The sequence below is a fragment of the Schistocerca piceifrons genome, chromosome X (assembly GCF_021461385.2).
Source record: "Schistocerca piceifrons isolate TAMUIC-IGC-003096 chromosome X, iqSchPice1.1, whole genome shotgun sequence".
NCBI classification, from domain to species: Eukaryota; Metazoa; Arthropoda; class Insecta; order Orthoptera; family Acrididae; genus Schistocerca; species Schistocerca piceifrons.
The window spans coordinates 904,932,343-904,954,854 of NC_060149.1; the positions used below are offsets into that span (position 1 = coordinate 904,932,343).

The 22,512-nt window shown below is 43.9% G+C and overlaps 1 protein-coding gene across 1 annotated transcript in view; it reads right to left on the reverse strand.

The window, feature by feature from the left end:
- LOC124722766 (muscarinic acetylcholine receptor DM1) overlaps window positions 1-22,512 on the reverse strand; it is a 105,691-nt gene that overhangs the window by 41,283 nt on the left and 41,896 nt on the right. The window contains exon 2 of the mRNA XM_047247903.1: window positions 13,638-13,958. Coding sequence (XP_047103859.1) covers window positions 13,638-13,958 — 321 coding nt within the window. The remainder of the gene's footprint in view (window positions 1-13,637; window positions 13,959-22,512) is intronic.

Here is a 22,512-nt window from a genome sequence, read left to right on the forward strand (position 1 = left end):
GCAGTGGACAGTGGTGTTGAGAACGGTGCACCATCTCTTACTTAACTCTGACGCACAAGCTTCGGAGTAAGTAGCTATGAACAGGAAGTATGTGACACACGAACGCCTTTATAAGATCCACATGAGGATTTACCCACTTGCCTGACATGCCGCGAGGTAGATTTTAGGGTATATAATACGTGCAACACTGCTCCATATCGGTGCATACATGATTCTTCTACTGGATGTAGCGCTATACCCCAGAGCTCCGGAAAATGCAGTCTGGAGGATCCGCGGCCAGGTCATGAAATATCTCTACTGTGACGACCCCAAACACGTTCTCGATTTCTGGTGTTACCGCCATGAGCGGTACCACACCGTTGTTCACCGACCACAATACGATCAACCTTTTTTAAATTACCTACGGAGTGTCTTGCACCATTCACAGAGTAGTTGGAATGTCCCCAGCGAGGGAAGCTGATATGGCTGAGAACGAACGTGGAACAACACAGACTAAAACGAGAGGACACGGTGGGTGACCGGGCGTCACGCACGATGGTGCGGCACTTACGTCTTTTCTATTACTATTGTGCTTTTATTTTTCTCCTCAATGTGTAACACGCGATAGAAGCGCCATTTAGTTCTTCACCGCCGACTTAGCAAGGCTTACTATAAGTCTCCTCCTTTAGTTTTTCATATATACGTAAAAATAAAAGTAAATAAATGAATAAAAAATTAATAAATGAATAAAAAACACAATTGTTGCTCTATGACTATAAACAAGTATATTTTTCTTTTTGCCTTTGCTTTTGGTTTGTCTCAAACAAATGGTGGCACAACGGCTAATGTCATGGGCTCTCACTTTCGCGCCCTGTGTTCTAAAACTAATTAATGTTTATTTATTTATTTTTTTAATTTACCCAACTATGTCCGTAGAAGGTTACGGCAAGAATGATTCTTATCAAGTTAGGGGATACAAAATCGTCATACTAATTGTAGAACTACAACTGGATTTTACAGTAAATGTCATATCTATTGTATAATATATGTGTGTGGTATATTTCCAGCGATCACAGGCTCTTTAAATTCTCATATTCTTATGTTTCATTCTTATATCAATTCTTGTAGTAATTATTTTATTCTTTTGTTTCAGGAAGATTTGGTGCATTTCCGTCGATGATAGCGATCGCAGAAACATTCGAAACATAGAAGTACCATATACTACGAACATCACGCGAAGGCAGGTTCATCACAGCGACATTTCTTCGTATGGATCTCATCCGGGAAAGAAATATCATTAACATTGCTGAAGATTTCACGTGTTGGCCATAATTTCGTGGCAAACCAAGTACAACGGATCAGTTTTCCGAAAACGGCAGCTTGCGATTGATTACGAATCAAGCACACTAGAGGAATTTCACCGAAAACAATTTCAAATAATTTTGTCATTCGTTAATTTTTTTATTCCTTCACCAGACATACAATTATTATACAAATAAGGACAACTTAACTTCAATATACATTGGAAACATTCGTGTAGTAATCTTCTTCGGTCATGGGCAGAGAAATGAAAAGCAAAAATAAAAATAATAATCGGCTTTCGAACACGGGGTGCAAAACTCTGCAGCCACGACGCTAACAACTGTGCCAGCCCTTTGGTTGAACTATTTATTCGCTAACAGGCACTTAAAGTACCTCGAAAACTTTGACCACCGTTTCCTCGGAAACGGTCGAGTATCTACGGATAAGCTGGGCACGTGTTCGTCTATTTTGAACGGTCTTCCACTGAGCGAAGTTTCTGGAAAACCTCGTTACGGCACTTGCCACGTTCTCCTCGTTAGTCACTGCAGTACATGATTACTGAAGCGTCACTACGAGTCTGCGATAATGGGCACGGGAGGACAAGTGTAGTAATACCGTCGTCGGGTAATACTCGTTTTTGTGGTTTTTTGTTTGGTGATGGATTCGTCCGCTATTTTCGTGTCAGTGGTGTCCAGGATGATTCATCATAAAGGTACGGTCAGATTTGCGTTTGAAAAGTCCACCCGTAATCAACAGCTACGTCCCCTCGAAATTTATGCTTGGTCAGTTGAAATATTTGTATTACTTCACATCAGATTCACACCGCGTATTTTGACACTGAGCTTTGTCTTTTTCGTAAAATTAACGAGCACCCTCCTAGTACACAGGTTTCTATCCACCGTAAGGATTCTGCGCCGTGTGCTCCCCCGTGTCGATGCTCCGGTGTTGCAACATAAGAGACCCAGCTCTGTCCGATGCGGAATCCCCCGTGTCAACCCCTGCTGCATCAAGTGTCTCTCTTGGTGATACAAGTTGCGTAATAGTCTCTTGTCCTCCTGTGGAGGCTGTTGGGGCGGCGAATTCGAGCGTTTGTTTGGTCTTTGGCGTGCGTGTATCTTAAGCAGTCGCATCAGGGATCGAGTGTGTCTGATCTGTCCCCCCCTCCCCCTCCTCCTGCTCCCAAGGATATCGGGATATCGCAGTCTGACGGACAGCAAATCCTCTCTGTTCCGTGTCGCCCTCTGTCGACGGCCCTTCAGTTCCACAACGCTCGGAGCTCCCGCCGTTGAACCCCGTAGTGCAGGCGTCGCCCCAGGTTCTTTTCCATCTTGTCGCGTGCTGAGCCTGTTGTTCTGTCCCTGTCTGCGATGCAAGATAATCCCCCAGCGGAGCAGGCTACTTTTCCTGGTCCAGCGCCGGTGGATTCAGATCTTGCGTTTGATCTCTCTAATCTTCCGGCTGCCGAGGCGATTTAGTCTCACGGCCGCGTCCAACCGGATTGCCCTGTCTCGCGCAAGAAATCACGGTGCAAGAGTCCTGCAGATCGTGGGACTGATTCCCCTCCCTCAGAGTCGTCTGTTTACTCGGCAATGGATTGATGGTCGTAATGTGGCACACATGGACTTTACTTTTGTCCCACTTTGGTAGATCAGTCAGTCACACACCCTTGTTGCTTTGAATGTCGATCGCATTGAATTTGAGTTACGTCTCGCTGCTCTTCGTACATTTATTTATGATTCTAGTGTAGATATTATATTCGTGGAGGAAATATTCTTTTCCATCCATTCTCTTCCGGAATATCAGACCTTTTTTTAAAGTAGCGCCAGAAGATTCAATGGATATTGCTCTATTTTTCGTGAAGTTATTCCTGTCACTGACATTGAAGTTCTTGATTCTGGCCACGGAATTGGTTGTCGTCTTTTAGTCCTTACTCTGGTTGTGCCTTATCCAGCATCTGGCACGAGTCAAACGATGGCACCCTCGAAATTTTACAAAGAGGAGCTCCGTTATCTTTTGCGTGACTTCAACTGTGTATTGCATCCCGCTGAGCAGTCCCTTCATCTCAATTTTAACCGTGATGTCCGTGAATTGGTTCGTACGATGCCTTTGACAGATGTTTTGGAAAGAAAATTTCCGACGTTGGTAAAAATCATTTTTTTATTGCGACGCCTAGTAGCAGACTTGACAGGTTTTACTTGGCCGAAGTTTCGTGTCACCAGATTCTTGCAGTTGACGTAATTCCTGCACCTTTCGCTAATCACTGTACTGTTACTGCGTCTGTCAACCTCGCCCGACAATCCATGAAATAATGTCGTGTTCAGTGGATGCTCAACGTTTCCCATCTTGCTGATGCGTCCGTTGATGCCGTGACTGGTGCTGAGTGTGAGTTTGTCTCTGCTTGGTAGAGCTTTACCCATCCTTATTGGGATGCAGGTCTGAGAATGAAAACCCGCGAATCCGTAAAACGCTGATACGTTATTGTGCTGCAAGGGCGAGATCCCTACGAATACGAATGAGTTTTATTATACCGTTCTTCGTGAATTATATATAAAAGCAGGTGAAGCACCTCTAAGGATAACAGACGTTCGGCTGATCAGGGCTAAGTTGCTGCAGATAAAGAAGCAACAGATGAAAATGTTGAGGATAAAGTACAAGCCACGTTCTCTCATTAACAAAGAACTGACATCCTTGTGCCACCTGCTTCGCCATCGCTCTCTTATTACCTCCTTAACCCCGTACATGATGACCGTCAGTTGACTACTTAAGGTGAGGTGACTCAAGCATTACATCAATACTATGCGCAGATGTATGTATCGGAAGATACGGTGCCCCCCCCCCCCCCCCTTCTGAAGCTCATAGGTTTGCGACCCTCGGTGAGGTGATTATGCCTGAATAGAATGTTGAGTTTATAGCGGATTTTTAGGATGATGGAGTATGTGATTTTATTGCTAATTCCACCTGCCATAAATCCCCTGGTCCGTATGACCTCCCTCTCCCTCCACCCAGGGGCCCACAGTCTCTTTTGTGGGTACATGTGTGGTACACACGAGGTCCCGAGCTATTGCAGTCTCCTTCCTTTTTCCAGACGGCATTAGCGTCTCTGTTCCTCTCCTTCCCTGTCCCTGCTCCTTTCTCCCAGCCCCCTCCTTTCCCTCTTGGTGGAATTCTTTATATCGGCCTGGCTATCTTCCTGGCTTTGTTTTGGCGTGTGCTATTGTTTAATTTGCTGTTTGCATCTACTTTTCGGCGTTTTTGGTCCTCTTGGGGTAGACCTCCATTTCCAACGTTTTCCGCTCATGCACCCTGCCCCCCTTCTTGCTAGGTCACCAGCACGGTAGCCAGTCCGTGTGGTGAGGCTGTTAAGTACCCACTTGGCTGAGCCCCCTGACAACACTGGGATCACACTGCTATTACCTGAGCTGTTAACGCCTCGTGTGTGCCAAGGAGTCGATGCTCATCACTTTGGGGCATCAGAATTCCCGGCAATGGCCGCTGTGCCAGATGGCCCTTGCTGTGGTTCGTTTGTGCCCACGGGGCGAGCCCCTGGTTGGAGTGGATGGTACTAGGGCAGACGCTTTGCACATGAAGCGACAAAAGCTTCAACATCCTGACCATTACGTGGCGGTCTCTAAGAGCGATACAAGACATGACACTACTTCTTCTTATCCTTTGACATTCCCCTCCCTGACCACCCCCTGGGAAGAGGGTCAAGCTCACTGGCTTGGGTTGAAACCTTTCCCTCAGTACCTGGTTTGTACCAGGACGAATGGTGAAAGTTTTGCCATCACCAAGCCTTTGTTTTTCGAGGAGATGATTGAAGATAAGTATGGCGATGTGGAATCCATGAGTATAATGCGGTCCGGTCCTTTGCTCATAAAGACATCCTCTGCTGTCCGATCTGAAGCCCTGTGTGCTTGTGACCATCTCAGTGACATCTCAGTCTCCGTCGCACCCCACCAATCTTTGAACTCGGTACAGGGCATCATTTTCCACTGGGATGTTCTCCAAACTGACGTGGAGCTCCGTGAAAACCTCGTGCAGCGAGGAGTCAGATTTATCCGCCACGTACAGCGAGGCCCTAAAAACAAAAGCATGGATACAGGCGCCTTTATCCTGGCCTTCAAGGGGGATATCCTCCCAGAGACGGTAAAAGTGATGGTGTATCGGTGTGATGTAAAACCTTACATTCCACCACCGATGAGATGCTTTAAATGCTTATGGTTTGGACACGCCTTCCCACTGCACCAATGATCCCCTCTGCAGTGACTGTGGGCGCCCCCTCCATGAGGGGAGTACCTGTGCTCCCCCGCCAATGTGTGTAAATTGTAATGCACAGCATCCTCCCCACGCTCGCCAGCATGACCAGTGTATATGAAAGAACGACGGATTCAAGAGTACAAGACCTTACATCGACTTACCTACACTGTGGCTTGTCCAAAGTATGACCTGCTCCATCCCGTGCCTACAACTTCTACTTTTGCTTCAGTTACGTCCATTCCCCCTCCTTCCCCTCCTCTTCCCATCCCCACCCCATTCGCCCCACACCTTCTGTCACACATTCACTCTCCCACTCGTCCTTCCCCTCCCTATCAGTACCCATACCCACCCGTTTGGATGCTGCTCCACCTCCTCTGCCGGAGAAGCACTCCCCTTCTTCGGCAGCCGCCGGTACTGGAGCTCCCTCCTGGGACTCCTCTTCCTGGCACCCCCCTGAAAGGCGATCTGCAGCTCCACATTGGCTGCGCGATCCATGGCCGGTGGGGGTCAAGATTGCCAGATGTAATTCCGTGTTCAATCTCGCTGCAGTCTGCCCTTCTCTTCCTTCACAAGAGAAGAAGCAAAAACACAAGAACAAGGGCAAGGCCCCTCCGGTAACCCCTGATGTGCCGCCTTCTCCTCCTCCAGCCAATGAACGAACAGAGTCTGACCCCACCTATAAGTACATAACCCCATTTTTATCGGTGACGGATGGCGACTCGGTGGCGTGACCGGCTCCAGTCCGTTCACTTCCCATTTGGACTCCAGTTTGAGAATCTTCCAGTGGAATTGCAATGGCTATTTGCGTCACCTCCCGGAGATGCAGCCCTTTCTTTCCTCCTACTCTGCGGCTTGCATTGCTCTCCAGGAGACCCATTTTGTCAATTCTTACTCATCCACCGTTCGTGGGTTCCACACTTTCTTTCGAAATCGAATTGGCCCCTTGTGGGCTTCTGGTGCTGTTCGCACCTTGGTCCGCAAGCACATTGTTAGTAAATGCGTTCCCTCCATACCACTCGGGAAGCAATTGCTGTCAGGGTCCATATGGCCACTTCAATCACAATCCGTAATCTCTACCTCCCACCTGACAGGCCGCCCGCACCCCTTCCCCTAACCATCCCTTCTTCAACAACTCCTTTCTCCCTTCCTGCTTCTAGGGGACTTTAATGAGTGCATCTACAGGATGGCACACGAAATGTGTCACAGTTTGTTTCGCACATAATATATGAGTCATCATAGATATCCTGTGGGGCAGGGGCAACCAAGATTTCGGTTCGAGGGCCGTGCCGGGGCCTGAGTGCCAAAGAGTTCAGCCTCGCCCCACACTTCCCCCACCGCCACGCCACACTGTCTGGGCGCGTGGAGGGTGAAGAGGGGAAAACTGCTAACGCGTCGCATTTAAATGGCAACGCAGACGCACTGCATATGGCTTGGCTTTATATTTAACACTTGTCAACAACATAGATCACAAAGAAAACAAATTTTCAGTATCAGGCTTTTTATTTTTGGCGCTAAAGATATAATATACTTCTTATCTGGTACAGACTGTCAGCATAAAGACAATTTCAGAGAGTTTTGTACTCAAGTTGCGATGTAATCGTGACTTATTTTAGTTTCGTAATGGAAAAAAGGTCTTGCACACAAATATGTCGATCGAAATATTGCAGCACTTTTGCGACCTTATTATGGACACTTGAAAACTCTACTTGAGGAAGGCAATGTAGATGTTCTGGACAGTTTAACACAAAAAGGTTTGTCATTATAACTGGAACTGCGTTGCAGATTAGTAGGTTACACCCGCACCTGCACAGGGGCCCTTTCAACTGAAACTGCAAAAGGTCTCCAAAACAGCTCGATAACAGGTGTAAGATTGACAGTGTCTTCAAAATCTTTATAAAATTATCCTTTTAATTCGTTCAAGACGACAATGAATTCTTCAGACCTAGCATTTCCTTCAATGCCAGTCAGCTTAGGCAGACTTTCTTTGTCAGAATTTGTCCCTTCTGCAACGTGATTTTCTTTTTAAGTTCATCCCCATCAAATCAGAAAGAAATTATACAATGTCTTACCGTGGGCACTGTCTAGTCAAGTCTACTTAAAATGCGATGTCGGCAATCCATTCTGGATATTCGAATTTCGTTCCCACACTCCTTTTTCCTTCGTAAATTCAACAATAGCGAGTTTTAAATCGAAAAATCGTCCCAGACATGCCCCTTGTCTTAAACAACGTACTTTGTAGTAATATATGAAGTCTCTATACTCTTCGTTCAGCTCCACTGAAAACTGTTGCAACTGAGAATAGAATAATACGTGTGACTTCAGAAATTTTACTGTTCGTACCACCAATTTCTTCACGTGCTCTAAGCCTGCAAATTTAGCACAAAGTGTTTCTTGAGGTACAGTACAATAAGTCCCATCTGTCGATCGTTGTCAATTTCTGTTCTTTCATTGTCAATTAAATCTTTAAATTCTTTCTGTACGGTACTGTAGTGTCGTTTCATAGCAAATATTAAGTATCCGTCGCTTATGCGTAACGACAATTCTCATACCTCTCTTCTTCTGTCATTCCCATTCATTTTAAAGGATTCGATAGATCGCTAGATGGCTTCTTTTTGTGCAAACAGCCACAGGTCCTGTTCATATCACGAACAAATAGCGAAGAGTAAACAGCGCTGACACCGCGATTCTACCGAGCTCAGGGAGCTGTGCCGAGCGAACAATGCCGCAATGCTAGATGAATTGTTGCGCCATTCCGGGTACTTTCGAGAAGGACTGAGCAAAGCCGAGTGCCTGGCCGGGTCCACACACGCAGCGCGAATGAAGTGTGGCACACCGTGGCCGCCCTGCTGCGGAGCATCTCACCAGCAGTAGCAGTAGAGTTTGGAGAAGCAAATGAGTTACGAAATAAAGTGGAATTCGTGATAACGTTGCTAGGAGAGTAGTGTTTACAACATGGCTGACAATGGACGACTAACCATGCAGTAGCTACCGGGAGTTGTGTGAATTTTTCACGAAACAAAAAATCCTGTTGCGCCTTAGAGGCGGTTTCGACGACAGTTTAGTTTGCGGGGGCCCCCTGGCAAGAGAACCATTCACAGGCTGTATTAGCAGTTTGTATGAGGAGGATCAATGTTGAAAGCGAAGAGACCTCAGCCGAAGCCTGTTTGCTCGCCAGAGGATGCTGAAGTGGTACGAGTTGCTCTACAGAGAAGCCTTGGCAAATTGTGCAGAAAGGCAACAGTGCAGCAGGGCATATTTAGGTGTTCCGTGAGCTCCAGAAGTGCCCGTACAAGATGACCTCAATTCAGAAGCTCACTGCAGAAAACAAACGGCAGAGACCACTGTTCGCCCGCTGGCCGGAGGACAGCCAACAAACTCTCAACAAAGTATGGTTTTCAGACGAGACGCGTTTTCATTTGGACGGTGTGGTTAACACGCAAAATGTATGCTTTTGGGCTACGGAAAATCTGAACAACATCATGCTCCAAGGATTATAGTGTGGGTCGCACTTTCCAGTTACGAACATATCGGACCTTTTTCGTTAAAGAAACAGTCAACAGTGCGCGTTATTTGAGCATGCTCCGCAACAACTTCGTTCACGAGCGACATGCGGCTCATTTAACTCGGGTTTCTGGGTCGTTTCAATGGTGAACAATTTATCGCCCCCTCCCCCCCCCCCCCTAATAATAGTCCACACCTCATCCTATATGACTTCTTTGTTTGGGTGTACCTAAAGGAAGAATTTCCCTGAAACGTCCACATTATTTAATGGAAATCAGACGCCTTATTCTTCAAACTTGCAGTGACATCACAGAAGACATGTACCGCAGGATTATCGCTAACATCAGTGATCGTGTGAAGGAAGTTTGTAATCAGATTGATTGACGTATTGAAAATGTGCTGAGTTACAACAGTTCTCCATAGAATGTCTTCCATGGTAGTATAGGTTCCTTTGCGTTCGTCTTAACAGTAATGTGTTTATTTCAAAACAAAATGGTGACACATTTCGTGCGCCACCCTCTACCTACAAAGGTAATATGGCAATCAATAAACGGATTTTGTAACGCTTGACAAAGCTCATTAATATAAAAGGGGGATGAGTGGAAAAATAAGAGCAATTGTGACCTATTGTCGTCTGGCAGACAACGTTTCAGCTTGTATTTCTAGCTACTGTGCCTCCTTAGCGCTCAGTGGATTCCATTCTTTTCCTCCCAACAAGGAAAGACTCTAACAGACTGAAAGACTGAAAGACAAGTTCTGTTTTTTTTTTTTTTTTTTATTTCCAAGAATGTCTACGAGATCCCGGCAACGACAAGGGCAAATAAGAAAATAAGTATGAAACTGTCAAAGAATAAGCTTGACAGTTCATGTATCCAAATTACTAATGAGTACAAAAACAAAACAATGGAAGAGAGAATTGAGTATTAGTTACAGCACGATTAGTTGTTCTTTGGCAAATAAAACGAATCAGAAAAACAAAACAGACTTAAGAAATCCAAGACACATTCATAGGACTTCTCCAACTAGAAAAAGCGTCCGACACTGTAAAATGGAAGATGTTTGAAGCCCTCAAGATTATAGGAAAGCAATCGACAACGTGTACAAGATCCAAGACCGCACAACATGAATAGGAAACCAAGAAACAAGCGCTCGGATTGAAAGGAGCTGTAGGCAGGCATGCAGTCTTTCTTCTCTATCCTCAACTGTTCAACCTATGTATCTAAAAAGCAAAGAAGGAAATATACGAAAAGTCCAGAACTACGATTAAATTCCAGAACGACACTACATCAGTGGTAAGATTCGCTGATTAAATTGCTATTCTCAGTGAAGGTGAGGAAGAATTAATGAACCTGTTGATTGGGATGAATGATCTATTGAGAACGGAATATGTATTAGGATTAAACCAAAGAAAACCGAATGTACTGAGGAGCAGAATAAATGAAATTAGTAAAAAATATAATATCAATACTAGAGTCCAAGTACTCAAGAAATTCTGCTACCTGTGAACAAAGAGGACGTTATAAACAGACTAGCAGAGACAAAGAAAGAATTCAAAGGCAAAATAAATGCACTAGGGACTAAGCATTCGCGTTTACTTGTTACAGAAGTACGCTGGAAATTAAGCCGTTTCATAAGAAGTGACGATCTGTGAAAGGAGAGTGTAGAAACCACTAACCAAAAGAACACAATGCGTTACAGAAGGGAGTAGCAGTAGCAGCAGCAGCAGCATTTGTAATCGTTATTAAGGTGTTCATTTCGAAGATAGGTCTGATGCAGCTTTCCACTCTGCTGTGTCCTATTGAAGTCTATTCACCTCTGAATAATTATTTCGACCTACATCCATCTGAACCTGCTTACTGTAGTCTCTGTCTATAATAAATTGCATCACCTGACAATGTTACTTTACAATTATCATTTCCTACTTCATACCAAATGAAAATGTATTCCTCCCCATTTATTTTCATCCTTCTCCTAGTATTAATAGAAAGTAGCTTGTATGAATAAATAATTCCATAACGTATCTTCTACAGTAATCCAGTAGACTTTGATACACGAAATGTCATCGATGCTATTATGTTTCCTATGGCTTTAAGACCTCCATCAATAATGTTTACTCCCTCACACTTTCCTCCAATACCAAACTGACAATTGCGTTATCAACCAAAGTTTAGTCATAAATTTCTATTGCTCGAAATTTGATTCAGTGTACTTTCATTAATCACGCAACCTATCGATCTGATCTTCAGCATTCTCCTGAAGCACCTCATTTCAGAAGCCACTAGTCTCTTCTTGTCTGAACTATTTATCATCCATGTTCCACGTCCGTACAAGGCTACACATCAGACCTCCACAAAATACTTTCCAACATTTAAATTTATACTTGATATTAGTAAATTACTCTTTTCCGAGAAAGCTTGTCTTGTAATTACAGGTCTGCATTTAACATCCACTGCACTTCCACAATCGCCGGTAATTTTGCTGCACACCTGTTACCTTTAGTGTCTCGCTTCCTAATACAATTCCGTTTATATTGGCTGATTTAATTAGACTACATTCAATTATCCTTGCTTTAGTTTTATTGATATTATCATATAAACTCTTTTCATGACACCATTAGTTCCATTCAAACGATCTTCCATTTCCTTTGCCGTCTCTGACTGAATTACTGTACCATTGGCAAACCTCGAAGGTTTATTTCTTTGCCTGATAACGGCATGATTATTAGAATAGATGCACGAAAATAGCTGCTCATAATAACTAATCTTCACTCACGACAGACTGTTTTGGCATTTACCGCCATTGTCAAATACCTACGATTACAATTTTGGTGAAAACGTGTATAAATGTGAATGTCATTTATATTAAAGTGACTATATTGTAGTCACGTGTAAACTAATGTAACTTCCATATTACGTCGTTAGTAAACTGTCTTTGTTTTAGTAAGATGCTAAAAGATGAAATATAATATACTGAACATAGAACGTTAATTACGGCGTGACAGATGTTTGACATTTCCAGTGTTACGATGCTATATGTTTACAAAGATTTTGCGGATGAAGACGAATATTATTTTATTTTTATGATTGTCTTTGGTTGTTGCATATGTTACTTCCCTATTTATCCATTGTTGTGCTCTAAAATTTCAATAAAGTTTTTCAGGTAGTAGGCGTGTCTAAATTTCTTGAGAGTATTTTCTCGTATGTTCTCCAGTTTTCTAAGGATGTTCATTGCAAGACGTTTTAGTATTGTGTGCAGAACATCACGTACGCAGAAAATAAGATACGTAGCAGCAGTCTACCTGGGTCGACTCTCCAACAGAGTTAATGCACTTTTTAAAGGCACAAATATTCAAGTAGCCTTTCGAACCAATAACAACCTTTCAACAAAATTACGTTCCAGCACCACAAGAACATCGAAATATGATAACCCAGGCAAATATAAAATCACATGTGGCAACTGTATTACCTTTTACATTAGCCAAACAGGAATAAATTTTAATGTGAGATATAACGAACACATTAGAGAGAGCGAAAATAATCGGCCGAGCTTGATTCTACACTTGAAGAATCAGAACCACACTGGTGATACGATTTAAAATACAGTCTAAATCCTGTAGAGAATAACAAAAGGTTTTGAAAAGAAGATTCTTGAAGAACTGGAAACCAATATACACACGAGAAAATACCCACAAGAAATATTAAACAAACATACAGAATATAGACACAAGTAATACCTCAAAAACTTCACTGAACTTTTATAACACGAAAATGGATAAAACGAAGTAACATATGCTACAACCAAAGACAATAGTAACAAATTTTAATTAATAAAATAATATAACTGATCATCTGTATAATCTTTGTATATGTATCACGTCGTAAGAGTGGAACTGCCAAACCACTGTCAAACAATAATTATCATTTTATTTTCAATATATTTACATCATTTACCATCTTACGTAGACAGTGGCAGATATGACAGTTCACTAACGACGTGATATGGATGTCACATCAGTCTAGACATAAGTAAAACATAGCCACCTTAATATAAATGACATCCACGTTTATACACGTTCACAGCAAAACTGTAATCGCAGGTGCTTGTAATGGCAATAAATGCCGCAACAGTCTGTTGTGAATAAAGATTAGTTATTATAATCAACTATTTTGGTGCACCTATTCTAATAATGTCATTATCAGACATATATTATGCTAGTGGCCCTAAAAAAGGAAAAAAAATCATTTCTTCTCCCTGAACTTCCATTATTACCAAAATTTTTCATGTGTTCCTTTGACTGATCGTTCAGTATACAGAGCAGCAAACATCGGGGACTAAATACAACCCGTCTCACTCCCAGCTTTTTTGTCATGTACACTGACTCATAAATGCAGTCTGGTTTCTGTCAATACGGCAGCTGGCAGTAGAGGGCACAAATAGCAGAAAAGGACGGAGATTAGATTATGTACAAGTAATTCACTACGTTGGGTGCAAGGGCTAATTTGAAACGGAGATACTGGCTCAGGCGAAGAAAAGAGCGGTTGGCCGCAGCGAGTCATTCAGAAGAGGAAAGATAAGACTGCACGGAAGGCGATACTCACCGAGTCGCTGGAGACGGAGCGCGCGGCGAGGCGGCCGGCGTGGGCGTGGCCGTGGCGCGTGGGCGTGTGCACCGCGCTGAAGGGGTCTCGGATGACGTTGAGCGAGGTGCAGCGCGACACGCTGGACTGCAGCGGCGTCTCGACGCTGACGGGCGTGGCGTAGCCCATGTCGCTGGGCGTGTCCTCCAGGTCGGGCGCGCACTCCTCCTCGCGGCTGGAGCTCCACCACGCCGCGCACCAGGCGCGCACCCACCGCCACGTGAACGGCGCGCCCTGCAACAAGTGTCCTCCTGCTATAGGGCGGCGTCGCCAGTCCACTGGCTGGGGAGATGTTGCAGCGCATGTCAAAATAATGTATACGCAACGAAGAGATTAAATAATTTATCCCTTGTACAAGCTATTCAGATTTCTTTGCCTACTTATAAGAAATGTTTGCGTTCAGTAATTTTGCTGAAAGAAGATTTCTTATTTATCGTGTCTTGCAAGGGTTAAGGGATATCCATCCCACCGCCATTACTCGAGACAATGAATCCATTAGTGAGAAAAAAAATACAAGAAGTTTATTAAGGAGTTTAGCAATGAATACATCGTTGGTGTACCAGAAACGTGGTTAATAATAAAAATAATAAAAACGCACCACGAAGGAATTATGTCAATGGAAATCGGTTTTTGTGTACTGTACCTGCACAGGTAAACAAATGACTATGATTTCAGAAAAATTAGATCATTTCTCGAAGAGAAAGAGCTTCACAAATAGAGCAAGTCAATAACGCTTTGGTCCATCTCTTGCCCTTATGCGAGCAGTTATTTGGCTTAACACTGATTGATAGAGTTGTTGGATGTTCTCCTGAGAGATATCGAGCCAAATTCTGTCTAACTGACGCGTTAGATGGTAAAAATCCCTCGCTGTATCGACTGACCTGCCCATAATGCTCCAAACATTCTCAATTGGAAAGACGTGCGGCGACCTCGCTGGCCAAGGCAGGGTTTGGTAAGCACAAAGCCAAGCATTAGAAACTCTCGCCGTGTGCGGACAGGCATTATCTTGCTGAAATGTAAGACCATTTGGTCGCCATTCACGGTAAGCCATTCTGGGCTTACATTTCAGCGAGATAACGCTCATTCGCACAAGTCGAGAATGTCAACTGTTTCTGTTGGTGTTTATCAAATCCTACTTTTGCCAGAAAGGTTGCCGAATATTTCCCCAAATGAGAACGTTTGGAGCATTCTGGGCAGGGTCCTCCAACCATCTCGTGATTTTGACAATCTAACGCGCCATCTGGATAGAATTTGGCACGGTATCCCACAGTAGCACATCCAACAAGTCAATCGATGCCATGCAGACTAACTGTTTGCATAACTACCACAGGTGGACCGACGCATTATTGACTTGCTCAATTTGTGAAGGTTTTCTCTTCAATATAAAATCAAATTTTTCCTTAAATTGTATTCAGTTCTTTGTCTGTACATCTAAATCACTTCTACAGATTTCCGTCTCAGATAATGTCTTCGTGAAGCGTCGTTTATTTTATTTTTTTCCCTATAACGTATTTAACACCGAGCTATGGATAAACGATTCATTCAAATAAAATGATACAATACACTGGAGCTGAAACACACACACACACACACACACACACACACACACACACACACACACACACACACACATACGTCAAGCACAAAACCTAGATACCGAAACGTAAGGGGTTGCCAGGAAAAGAAAAAAAAATAATTTTAATATGAATATTAACTGTAAGGTATGCAATTTACTTAGAGACGAACAATGCACGCCGCTTTCAGCTGTCCATTACGAGGTCTAATGTATTAGAAAACCGCTGATTTCACGCTCACTGATCGCGAATTGGACGTAAAAAGTAACGCAAGCACGTATCATATGCTAGCAAACAGTCTCAAGTGCCGTATGTAGAGACCCTCAAACGTCAGGCAAGGCACAGTCCAGCGATCAGGAGAGTTCCAACTTCAGATGACCGCCGGCGTACAGCGGATCCCATGTGAGTGTGCATTGCCATCAGTTAATTCTCATACACTAAGAAGGACGTGCAGAGCTTGCCTGCACGTACTTCTGGATTAGGATTATTTTTTTACATCGTACATTTCCCTACACGCAACAATGTCAGTATGCCACTTGCACTGTGACGAGTACTTGAACCTAAGGGTTCGATAACAGCAAAAGAATCTGGCACTTCCACAGTTTTACATCTACATCTACATCCGTACTCCGCAAGCCACCTGACGGTGTGTAGCGGAGGGTATTTTGAGTACCTCTATCGGTTCTCCCTTCTATTCCAGTCTCGTATTGTTCGTGGAAAGAAATATTGTCGGTACGCCTCTATGTGGGCTCTAATCTCTCTGATTTTACTCTCATGGTCTCTTCGCGAGATATACGTAGGAGGGAGCAATATACTGCTTGACTCCTCGGTGAAGGTATGTTCTCGAAACTTCAACAAAAGCCCGTACCGAGCTACTGAGCGTCTCTCCTGCAGAGTCTTCCACTGGAGTTTATCTATCATCTCCGTAACGCTTTCGCAATTACTAAATGATCCTGTAACGAATCTCCATTGGATCTTCTCTATCTCTTCTATCAACCCTATCTGCTACGGATCCCACACTGCTGAGCAGTATTCAAGCAGTGGGCGAAAAAGCGTTCTGTAATCTACTTTTCGGATTGCATTTCCTTAGGATTCTTCCAATGAATCTCAGTCTGGCATCTGCTTTACCGACGATCAACTTTATATGATCATTCCATTTTAAATCACTCCTAATGCGTACTCCCAGATAATTTATGGAATTAACTGCTTTCAGTTGCTGACCTGCTATATTGTAGCTAAATAATAAACGATCTTTCTTTATATGTATTCGCAGCACGTTACACTTGTCTACATTGAGATTCAATTGCCATTCCCTGCACCATGCGTCAATTCGTTGCAGATCCTCCTGCATTTCAGTACAATTTTCCATTGTTACAACATCTCGATATACTACAGCATCATCCGCAAAAAGCCTCAGTGAACTTCCGATGTTACCCACAAAGTCATTTATATACACTGTGAATAGCAACGGTCCTAAGACACTCCCCTGCGGCACACCTGTAATCACTCTTACTTCGGAAGACTTCTCTCCGTTGAGAATGATAAGCTGTGTTCTGTTATCTAGGAACTCTTCAATCCAGTCACACAATTGGTCTGATAGTCCATATGCTCTTACTTTCTTCATTAAACGACTGTGGGGATGTTTCCAGAATGAGATTTTCACTCTGCAGTGGAGTGTGTGCTGATATGATACTTCCTGGCAGATTAAAACTGTGTGCCGGACCGAGACTCGAACTCGGGACCTTTGCCTTTCGCGGGCAAGTGCTCTACCAACTAAGCTACCCAAGCACGACTCACGCCCCGTCCTTACAGCTGTGGAGAACTGTATCAAACGCCTTGCTGAAGTCAAGAAACACGGCATCTACCTGGGAACCCGTGTCTATGGCCCTCTGAGTCTCGTGGACGAATAGCGCGAGCTGGGTTTCACACGACCGTCTTTTTCGAAACCCATGCTGATTCCTACAGTGTAGATTTCTAATCTCCAGAAAATTCATTATACTCGAACATAATACGTGTTCTAAAATTCTACAACTGATCGACGTTAGAGATGTAGGTCTATAGTTCTTCACATCTGTTCGACGTCCCTTCTTGAAAACGGGGATGACCTGTCCCCTTTTCCCATGTTTTGGAACGCTACGCTCTTCTAGAGACCTACGGTACACCGCTGCAAGAAGGGGGGAAAGTTCCTTCGCGTACTCTGTGTAAAATCGAACTGGTATCTCATCATGTCCAGCCGCCTTTCCTCTTCTGAATGATTTTAATTTGTTTTTCTGTCCCTCTGTCATCTATTTCGATATCTTGCATTTTGTCATCTGTGCGACAATCTAGAGAAGGAACTACAGTGCAGTCTTCCTCTGTGAAACAGCTCTGGAAAAAGACATTTAGTATTTCGGCCTTTAGTCTGTCATCCTCTGTTTCAGTGCCATTTTGGTCACAGAGTGTCTGGATATTTTGTTTCGATCCACCTACCACTTTGACATAAGACGAAAATTTCTTAGGACCTTCTGGCAAGTCAGTACATAGAACTTGGCTTTCGAATTCATTGAAGGCCTCTCGCATAGCATTCCTCACACTACAGTTCGCTTCGCGTAATTTTCGTTTGTCTACAAGGCTTTGGCTATGTTTATTTTTGCTGTGGAGTTCCCTTTGCTTCCGTAGCAGTTTACTAACTCGGTTGTTGTACCACGGCGGCTGTTTTCCATCTCTTACGATCTTGCTTGGCACACCCTCCGCCTCGTGCGACGCGAACGCCGCTGAACCCGCCACTCCCTTTGGGGAGAGGGTGGCCCAACTGCGGCCGGTAGCCGCGAAGATGTTTCGACGGCAGGGATCGTGGGTGAAGCATTCAACATCTGGGGTGTACCATGCGAGGCACCAGACTCCCCACTGCCGCTACACTCCGAGGCAGCAGCCTGAAGACGGCTGACCGTGGCCATCAACACGTTCAGCTGTTCGCGAACAGTGGCCAGCTCCTCCTGCAGTCACACATCCTATCCATCCTAAGAAATCAACAGTTTACTGTAGAGAGTTAATCAACTTTTAACTAGACTGCTAATTCACTAAAGGCGGCTGATACCTGACTAAACTGTGGTTACTAGACACTTCTTGTTGGAAACAATGAAAATAAACACTACCTGTCTCTGTACTGTATTCAAAACAAACACGAAATCTATGGAACACTATTACTAGTACTGGAAAATTAAAGCCTCCTAAAAGCAAAAAGACACGGAAAAAGAAGTGACAAATAAGAAAAACACAGTTAATACTTAAATATACGTAGCTTGCTGCACAGCAGATGTGAAGTAGACGGCAGTTACGACGATTCGTGATTTGTAGTACTAGACATTACTGTGTGTACCCGAATCATACTAAAGTTATAGTCCGGGACGGCCTTTTGTTCCGGTAATTTATTGGAGAATCTAGAAAGCCTCATTTGTGTTCTAATAAACCAATGTCTGTGCTCTTCTGCCTGTTCATTGCTGACAAGTGACGAAGCAATAAAAACCAGACCAGTTAGCCAACCCAGAGTTTCATTTCCCTGTCATCACCGTATCTACATCTTCAGCCTAATACCCAAGATTTTAAAAGAAGAAACCGCCATTTGACTGTGTATTACTATATTTATTTCTTGTACTGTCCATATTTCGGCCTTTATGGCATTATCGAGTACAACGCTAAAAGTTGTTTGACCATCATTAAGTCATGTCTGTTAAGGCAGTCCAAGACCTGAAGACAAACACCTGCTTTTGACTGCCTTAACAGATATGACTTAATAATGGTCTAACAACTTTTAGCGTTGTACTCGATAATGGCATAAAAGCCTAAATCTGGCTAGTGTAATAGATAAATATAACAATACACTCTTACTCTGTAAAAAATTATCCTTCTATACCAGCCACAGAGACCTGAAAAATCTCAGCTTGACCACTTTACCGATTCACTCCTGTACACAGCCGCTCGTGTACCAAGAAACGAATGACCTTAAATCTCGCTTCACCTCTGATCAGAGCGTGAGCTTCTAAGTAAGGATTTCGCTCCTCACGTCGCCTTACGACAGAACGTTGTCCCACAGCAGCTACTCATACTGGAATCGCTTTATGAAGGGCCTAACCGTGGTGGAAATGACGGAGTATGCAGTAAGGGAGAGTAATGAGGAGACGGGCTCACCTCGTAGAAAGCTGTTCTCATAATGGCTCGGCGGCAGCGATGGAGACGGCCGTATAACTCGACTGAGGGCGGAGCTCTAGGTATTGAGCGCTAAGGGTATAACAAAGCGACGATGGTGCCCTTATAACATCGCCGTTCAAATTTTTCCACTGAACAGGTCTCACACAGTCTGCCTGCTGATGCCAACTATTTATTTTATTTTGCCGGACCGAGAGTCGAACACGAGACATTTGCCTCTCGCGGGCAAGTGCTCTACGACATTTTGTTGGTTTTTTATTTTTTTTCCCTTTTTTCGCTTGCATTAACGACTTTTTATTTCTTATTTGTTTATTTATTATATATTCTGTACCTCCAAAATTTGCGGAGACAACTGCACTACAAATAGTTTTTGTTAGTAAGAAGGCATTGTAAACAAGTTAAAGGACATAAACAAGGGCGTACGCAGGATCTGAACTAGGGGGGGCAGGTCATACTAGTCTCAGGAAACAAGGACTCGAGACAACATACAGCACTTCTTATTAAATAAAACAGTAAACCAGTAAAAAACTGCTTTTAATAAACATTTTAAATACAACAATGCAACTGTACAATCCGAGAAAACATGCAGCATTTCTTATTAAATAAAACAGTAAACTAGTGAAAAACTGCGAATATCTTCTAGGGGGGGGGGGGGCAGCTACCCGCCCCCCCCCCCCCCCGCCCCTCGCTGGGTACGCCAATGGACATAAATCTTCTCAACATGAAATATTTTTGCTAACCATGTTTACTTCGTATGTCCTCATTCCAACACACGGGTGAAATCAACTTATGCTGGGGTGATTTGGAAACAACAACCCTTGACTTTTCCCTTACTCATGACAAGGGCGAGGATCTCTCACAGTTGACTAGACGTGGACATATAGTATCGAAAGCAGCAGAGAGATTTTGTCTGGTACCTTTGGCGCCTGGCTGTTGGGACTCTACAGGGCAGTGGTCGTCAAATTGTTTTGCTAAAGAGCCAATACTGACATTGTCGGACGCACCATTGACCGTTTATGTACCGATCTTATTATTAATTGGTAACGTACAGAAATTAGTATTTTATGAGCCCTCAGTAGACATGAGTACGGTAGGTTTGCCGCTGACCTCCAAGTCCGAATAGTTGAAAAGACGACAGCATTCTGGAATCTTCGTGTTGACTGTCGTCTGTTTCCGATTACTGCCTCCCTTACCGACTTCAATTTTTTTTTTTCCGAGTGATTTCGTGATGCCTTCATCTGGCATTCTCTTCATTTCATGTACGATAGCACAATTAGGCCTTAGGCCTGACGAAGTGTTCTTGGGTTGTCCTTTGCGAGCAGATGATTAATTAATTAATAACAGTCATTGTACTAATATTTAAATGCATTATGCATCATGAGACACAATCATAAATGTTTCCTAAATGTTTTTAACGTCATTTCCTTATATTCATGGCATATTACTAGAACAACCTTAATTTTAATTCGTACTCCTTGTTACAAATAGGTACTGCATTTGAAGCTGACCGTCTCCATAACGCGCATTCACGAATCCATGCTAAATCCGTGTCAAAATTTATACCACAGCAGCTGATCGCTACCAATCGCGCACGCCAGTGAACTGTCAGCACTGGAGGACGGACAATAAACATTCCCCCGTCTCACATCCACTAACCCTTCAATAGCAGCACTACTTACCCCTCTGCCCTTGAGGTAGGCGCCGACTTTACTTAACTCATGGTCCATATCACCAACGTCAGTTACAATTAAGCACACCATAAAACATTACTACCTCTGTAAGTATTTTTGTTTGTTACTGAGCAGGTAGCTCTTAGCCTTAGTTAGCTTCTGTCTGTATGTACGGGCTAATCTCAGAAGCTACTGTCGGAATATTGATCCTATTTTGAGAGAAGGACTAAGCCACGAGAAACGTCCGCACATATAATTAATAAATATTTCGTGGAGAATGAACTACGATAAATTAAATTCTACTGCCGTTGTGGAAACGATGACTTTGCCATCTAGAGGTACAGCCGCCCCAACCGAAGATAACAGCGAAGCTTGAACAGAATCCAAGTCGGGCATAGTGGTCAAGCACGGCCTTAGAAGCGAAACGTCGCGAGATCGAATCCTGGTCGCTCAACCGACTCCTATCTCTGTTTCCTAACCTAGCAAACACCTCTCAATGATGGTGGATGTTCGTCAGAAACGAAACGTGTTTCTGATTCTACGTCCAGCTGTAGGTCGTTTTTATCGGCTGGATAACTGGCTAGGGAGAAGCAAGTTGACGAAGTAATGCCCCGTTGAAAGACTTGCACCAGAATATGGAGCCACACGAAATTATTTTTACTACCAAAATCTACACTGATCAGCCAGAATATTATCACCACCTACTTAATGGCCGGCATGTCCACCTTCCGCACGGATAACAGCGGCGACGCGTTGTAGCATGGAAGGAATGAGCCCTTTCTAGGTCGCTGAAGGGGACTGGCATTTCATCTGAACACAAAACTCACCTAAGTCCCGTAAATTCACAGGTGTGTTCGATCAGGTTCAGATCTGGCGAGTTGGGGGCCAGCACATCAACTGGAACTCACCATTGTGTCCATCGAACCACTCCATCGCACTCCTGGTCCTGCGGTATGGCGCATTATCTTATCGAAAACTACCACTGCCGTCCGGAAACATGATCGTCATGATGGGGTGTAGGTGATCTGCAACCAGTGTAAGATACTCCGTGGCCATCATGATGCCTTGCACCATCTCCATTAGATCCATGGATTCTCACGTAAATGTTCCTCAAAGCGTAATGGAGCCAACGTCAGCGTGGCTCAGTCCCGCAGTACAGGTGTCAGGGAACTGTTCCACTGGAAGACTATGGAATCGTGCCCTCCCATCGGCGCGATGAAGAAGGTATCGGTATTCACCAGATCATGCTACCATCATGCCGATGGTCCCGTGGCCATTTCAGTCGTAGTTGTTGATGTCGTGGTGTTTAGCATGTGTCGTCGGCTGCGGAGGCCCATCGTTAGGAGTGCTCGGTCCACTGTGTGTTCAGACATGCTTGTACTGTGTCCAACATTAAAGTCTGATGTT